Here is a 6,000-nt window from a genome sequence, read left to right as displayed (position 1 = left end):
CATTAACGTTCTTTATGCCATAACATCCTGGTGCTAATACCAAATGCTTGCGCTCACCGGTTGAGTAGACTTCGAAACAGTTGATTCATGACGTTCATGTTTATGTTTACTTGACTGAATCCTTCTTATGTTGTGAAAATTTACTTGATGCTTGGAATGAAGGATAGAACTTCTACGCTGGATACTTAACACATCTTTAATGAACTTTGTACGGTTTCATGTCTTTAAAGCAATAGTTCATGAAAACTTCTAGCTTGTTTAACTCTTGCATTATCATCTCTTATATCAATATAGACATTTGCTTTGAGTGATTTGATCTCAGTTCACATGCTTTACATCATTATTGGATCAAGATTATGTTGGTAGCATGCCACTTCAGAAATTATCTTTGTTATCGTTTACCTACTCGAGGACGAGTAGGAACTAAGCTTGGGGATGCTGATACGTCTCCAACGTATCCATAATTTCTGATGTTCCATGCTTGTTTTATGACAATACCTACATGTTTTGTTCACACTTTATATCGTTTTGATGCATTTTCCGGAACTAACCTATTGACGAGATGCCGAAGTGCCAGTTCCTGTTTTCTGCTGTTTTTGGTTTCAGAAATCCTAGTAAGGAAATATTCTCGGAATTGGACGAAATCAACGCCCAGTATCTTATAATTCCACGAAGCTTCCAGAACACCCGAGAGGGACCAGAGGAGAGCCACAGAGCCACCACACAAGGTGGCGGCGCGGCCCAAGGGGGGCGCGCCCCCTGTTGTCTGGCAGCCCCAGACCCCCTCCGACTCCGACTCTCCGCCTATAAGAAGCCTCCTGACCTAAAAACTTCGTGAGAATAAGCCACGGTACGAGAAACCTTCCAGAGCCGCCGCCATCGTGAAGCCAAGATCTGGGGGACAGGAGTCTCTGTTCCGGCACGCCGCCGGGACGGGGAAGTGCCCCCGGAAGGCATCTCCATCGACACCACCGCCATCTTCATCACCGCTGCTGTCTCCCATGAGGAGGGAGTAGTTCTCCCTCGAGGCTAAGGGCTGTACCGGTAGCTATGTGGTTAATCTCTCCCCCATGTACTTCAATACAATGATCTCATGAGCTGTCTTACATGATTGAGATTCATATGATGAGCTTTGTATCACTATTAATCTATGTGCTACTCTAGTGATGTTATTAAAGTACTCTATTCCTCCTCCATGATGTAATGGTGACAATGTGTGCATCATGTAGTACTTGGCGTAGTTTATGATTGTGATCTCTTGTAGATTATGAAGTTAACTATTACTATGATAGTATTGATGTGATCTATTCCTCCTTTCATAGTCTGTTGGTGACAGTGTGCATGCTATGTTAGTACTTGGTATAATTGTGTTGGTCTATCATGCACTCTAAGGTTACTTAAATATGAACTCCGAATGTTGTGGAGCTTGTTAACTCCGGCATTGAGGTGCTCTTGTAGCCCTACACAATTAATGGTGGTCGTCATCCAACAAGAGAGTGTAGAGTGGTTTTATTATGTGATCAATGTTGAGAGTGTCCACTAGTGAAAGTATGAACCCTAGGCCTTGTTTCCAAATACTGCAATCATCGCTTATTTACTGTTCTACTGCATCTTTACTTCCTGCAATATCTCCCACGTCAACTGCACGCCAGCAAGCTATTTTCTGGCGCCGTTACTACTGCTCATATACATCCATATTACTTGTATTTCACTATCTCTTCGCCAAACTAGTGCACCTATACATCTGACAAGTGTATTGGATGTGTTGGGGACACAAGAGACTTCTTGTATCGTGATTGCAGGGTGGCTTGAGAGAGATATCTTTGACCTCTTCCTCCCTGAGTTCGATAAACCTTGGGTGATCCACTTAAGGGAAAACTTGCTGCTGTTCTACAAACCTCTGCTCTTGGAGGCCCAACACTGTCTACAGGAAAAGAAGCGTGAGTAGACATCAACGGGCTCCTTTGATTCAAAGGATTTGCAAAGGAATTGTGTAGCGATCCTATGGGAAATTTTCCTATACAAGTTGTTTGATTCATAAGAACACATCATATAGAAATTAATCATATAGGATAAAAACCATTAGGTCATACCTCATGGAAAAATTCCTTTGCTACAATCAAACACACTTTAGCTTTCCTTAGGATTCAAATGTGCATGATATCCCAACCCTTTGCTTTGCCTATTCCTATGTTTTTCCTATCCTATGAATCAAATGAGCCCTAAGTTTTTTGAAAAGTCAAACCAAGTAAGTTTTGACGGAACTTTTAGAATAATCTATCAATAAATATGATATTTTGTAGATATCGTATAAAACAAATTTCATTATATATCCAGTGATATTAATTTTTTTATTTTGCAAGTTAATTTTTTTTGTAAAAACTTGGTCAAACTATACATAGTTTGCTTTTCTAAAAATATTACTCTCTTCGGCTCATATTAATTGACCCAACTTTATATTGGTATGCATCTAGTACTTGTAGTTAAGTTTCTAGATTACATGCATGCATATTTTTCAATAAAGTGGACTCAATTTATTTTGATCAGACGAAGTATAAGCCTTATTCTTTGGAGTACGAAGTATTAGTAAATTTTAGGAATGATTGGACTTAATTAGATTTGCTAGCTTTCGCAGGACTCTAGCGGTGACGGTTGCGAGGGCCTGATAGTGGCGGTCGTGGATATGCAAGTTGAGCTTTCGCGCATGCCCCGTCCTGCGAGAGCTTTTACGAGAAGAGCATTCCGTTAGAGTTGCTCCGTGATATCGAAGATAGCGCTTCCTTCTTGGCGGAGGTCTGCAGGGGTATCTTGCGCCCGACCTGCAGCCCACCAGTCAGGGTCGAGGAAGCTATCGAGCTGAAGGCTGGAGATGAGATGGCTGCAGCAGATGCACGTCGCACTGGGTGACCGTAAACGATTCCTCCTCGTACCAGTTTAACCAAGCGATTAGTTGGCATAATTTGTGGGTTTAGTAGTATGTGTTGTCATTAGCTGAATTGTCTTCGGTAAGTTATCTATTAGACATTTGGCATTTTGGGGTCAGATGAAACTGGTGTTGGCACCTTTAAGCTGTGTAACAGACTAATAGTAGTTAGTTTATGCAGCTTATCTAGTGGAACTTATCCTACGAAACTAGTGATTCCGCCATGGAAGTTTCTTATCCTTCCGTGATATGTGCCTTGCCAGCGGCAAACAGCCCTTCTCTGCACTCTGCAGGCCTCCATGTCAGTCCTTTCTTTGATAGAGTGTCTTTCGCGTGTAAAGGGCTGGTCCTCATGGCAACATGGCCGCCGTGGCATCTCGATGTCAGGGTAAGTCTAGCTTCAAATTCCTTGATGCATTTCTTGGACGAATAAATTACTTGTCGCCTTCTTTTTCTTCCTCGTTAATTTCTAGTCCAACTGGCACATTGAGCGTAATTAGGGAAGCATGGTTCTAAAACCTCATACACATTGTTGCAAAAGTAATTACATCACATAAACAACACTGCTAGTTCAGCAATTATCATCATTCCAAACTTATGTATAGAAGAAATAACATTAATTAGCACACATTGAGTGTAATTAGGTAAGCATGGTTCTAAAACCTCATACACATTGTTGCAAAAGTAATTACATCACCTAAACAATACTACTAGTTCATCATTCTAAACTTATGTACAATCTAGGAAACATATAACGCCAGCCTAGTTCACCAATTATCATCATCCCTCTTGACGCGCTTGCCGTGTCGGCTTGTACTTGCCTCCCATGGGTTGGCAGTCCAAGTTTTGTTCTTGTACGCACTTCGTGTGTCGGGAATCCTTATTTGAGCTTCCCAAACAGATACAGGCCCTGCCCTTGCTAGCTCACCACATACAGCCATTGCCCTACCATGATCACCACGTGCGCTGCCATCCCACGAAGATCCGGAAGTAGGCTCCCACGGGGCCTTTACCCCTGGTGGCATTTTCTTCGGATCAAATGGTATGTTGTGCTTGTTGCAATAAGATACCCAGTCCCAGTAGTTTGTCCCGATAAACTTGTTGTCGTCGCGCCAGGCAGGAAGGAGATTGGCCAACCTAGCTGCTTCCTTGCAATCAGGGCAAACCACTTCCCTTGTAATTTGTTGCGCTTGACGCTGCCCTTCATTGATTTTGTTGAGTCACCTGTACAACTCAAAACTGACATACCCATCAATCGCGGCATACCTCAAGTTTACTTCAGGAAATGGCTGCCACTCCTAGTGATTGTGGCTCTTAGTAGGGAACTTGTTCTTCATGTTTTTGTAAGATGGGTCAATGATGACCGCAGCCAAATCACCAATGCCAGTCCTCTTGCCAGGACCATTGAAATTGATCATATCCTGGATATCAATCCACTTATGTTCAGGAATTGTAATGCCATCTTTATTAAGCCTGATAGAGTCACCCATGTTGTCAACAGTTGTGAAACAAATTCCTTTATGTTGAATGAATTCTCCCAGCGCCTGCATGTCAGGACTCCTGCATGTTAACACAAATCAATCTTGTAAGATAGTATATGCATAAATAGTACACATATTTTTTCCTTCAAATAAATGTTTACTTGATGCAGTGAAACAATGATTTTGCATCAGTGATACACATCAAACTAACATGAATTATTGGTGCGACTATATGATCTAATTCAAGTGTCAAGTTAAGATTCAGTTGTTAATATCTTGACATCCATGCCGGTTATCGGTGAGTATGAGTACATGAAATTTGTGCAAGACATGAAAAAATTTTGAGTACCAAAAGTATGAAACAAGATACCGTGGTTAATCCAATTTTTTTTATACAAGTTGGTTGGATATTACAGTTTTAGACCACATTTTTCATACAAGTTAGTTTGTTCGTGTTTTCATTCAAGTTAGAACCTAGTCTACTTCGAAATAAGAAAGAAGATCCAAGATAAAGGAAGAGTTTCTAAAAAAAGGATAAAGGAAGAGCATGTGCAGAACACACCTGCAGAAATGGTACACCAGGATGTGCTGGTCCATGGCCAACTCAATGATGTCGTTACTTGATTGATCCAAAGTGTACTCTAGGTCGAGGCCGATGAACCTTGGAATGTCCTCTAGCAGCTTGTGTTCGTACATCTGGAGGGTGCTCTCGAGAACGGAAGGGTCATTCGTGTACATCACGTCCACCTTGGTTGTCCCATGGGGAACGACGCTCGTCTTTAGCGTAAACAGGCCGCCGTTGTCCATGGCAGCGCTGAAGAGCATCGAACTAATCAGAGGGATTGAAGGGGGAGGGAGAGCAACTGCAAACAATGGGGGTTTCCGGAACTTGCCGAAATGCAGGGCAGAACGAACCGCTAGTGGTTGTTTAGTGGGGACAGATGGGAATAATACTGCGATGAGGTCGAGGAATTAACTCCAGTGGCCATTTAAATCTAGTACTCCATATAGTCCATTGATAGGAAATGGACGGCCAAGATTGATTCTAGGGAGGCGAGGAGACGGTGGTATGGAATTAGAATTAATAAACCTTTCACCTCACCAACCGTACGGCTCACTATCTCTTCTTCCTCGGTTTACACCTGCGGAGAGCTCGAGAAATAACCCGCTCTCTTACTTTCTTCATACTAGCTCCTACTTCCACGCTCGCCCGGGATGCGATCGCCATGTCTTATTATACAAGGAGAAACCGGAAGAGGAATGTTGATTCCGCCATGGAAGTTTCTTATCCTTTAATGGTATGTGTGTTGCCGGCGGAAAACAACCCTTCTCTGCATGCCTCCATGTCGGTCCTTTCTTTGAGGGAGCGTCTTCCGTGTGTCGAGGGCTGGTCCTCGGCAGGCCGACGTGGCCGCCATGGGATCTCGATGTCAGGGTAAGTCTAGCTTCAAATTCCTAGATGTATTTTGTGGACGAATAAAGCACTTGTTGCATTATTTTTCTTCCTCGTTAATTTCTAGCCTAGATTCTGATTACGATCTATATTTTCTCAAGGATCAACGGCTCAGGAGATCCCTCCCCCGTACGAGGTCTTGC

The 6,000-nt window shown here is 42.7% G+C and overlaps 1 protein-coding gene across 1 annotated transcript; it reads right to left on the bottom strand.

Moving 5' to 3' along the window:
* Nucleotides 1-4,221: 4,221 nt before the first annotated feature.
* Nucleotides 4,222-5,211, bottom strand: LOC127332025 (uncharacterized). The gene is made up of 2 exons (XM_051358280.1): nucleotides 4,967-5,211; nucleotides 4,222-4,483 (listed from the first exon to the last, which is right to left on the bottom strand). The coding sequence occupies exons 1-2, from the start codon at nucleotides 5,209-5,211 to the stop codon at nucleotides 4,222-4,224; spliced, it is 507 nt and encodes a 168-aa protein (XP_051214240.1).
* Between the last annotated feature and the right edge of the window lie 789 nt (nucleotides 5,212-6,000).

Source organism: Lolium perenne, chromosome 1, assembly GCF_019359855.2.
Source record: "Lolium perenne isolate Kyuss_39 chromosome 1, Kyuss_2.0, whole genome shotgun sequence".
NCBI classification, from domain to species: Eukaryota; Viridiplantae; Streptophyta; class Magnoliopsida; order Poales; family Poaceae; genus Lolium; species Lolium perenne.
Note: the sequence above shows the minus strand (reverse complement) of the source record. Positions and strands in the feature narration are given on the sequence as shown.

Bases quoted from the DNA above. Each gene is read 5' to 3' on its own strand.
- LOC127332025 (XM_051358280.1), bottom strand. From the start codon at position 5,211: ATGGACAACGGCGGCCTGTTTACGCTAAAGACGAGCGTCGTTCCCCAT. The intron at 4,484-4,966 runs GTGTGTTCTGCA...GTTAACATGCAG, and splicing joins CTGGTGTACCATTTCTGCAG to GAGTCCTGACATGCAGGCGC.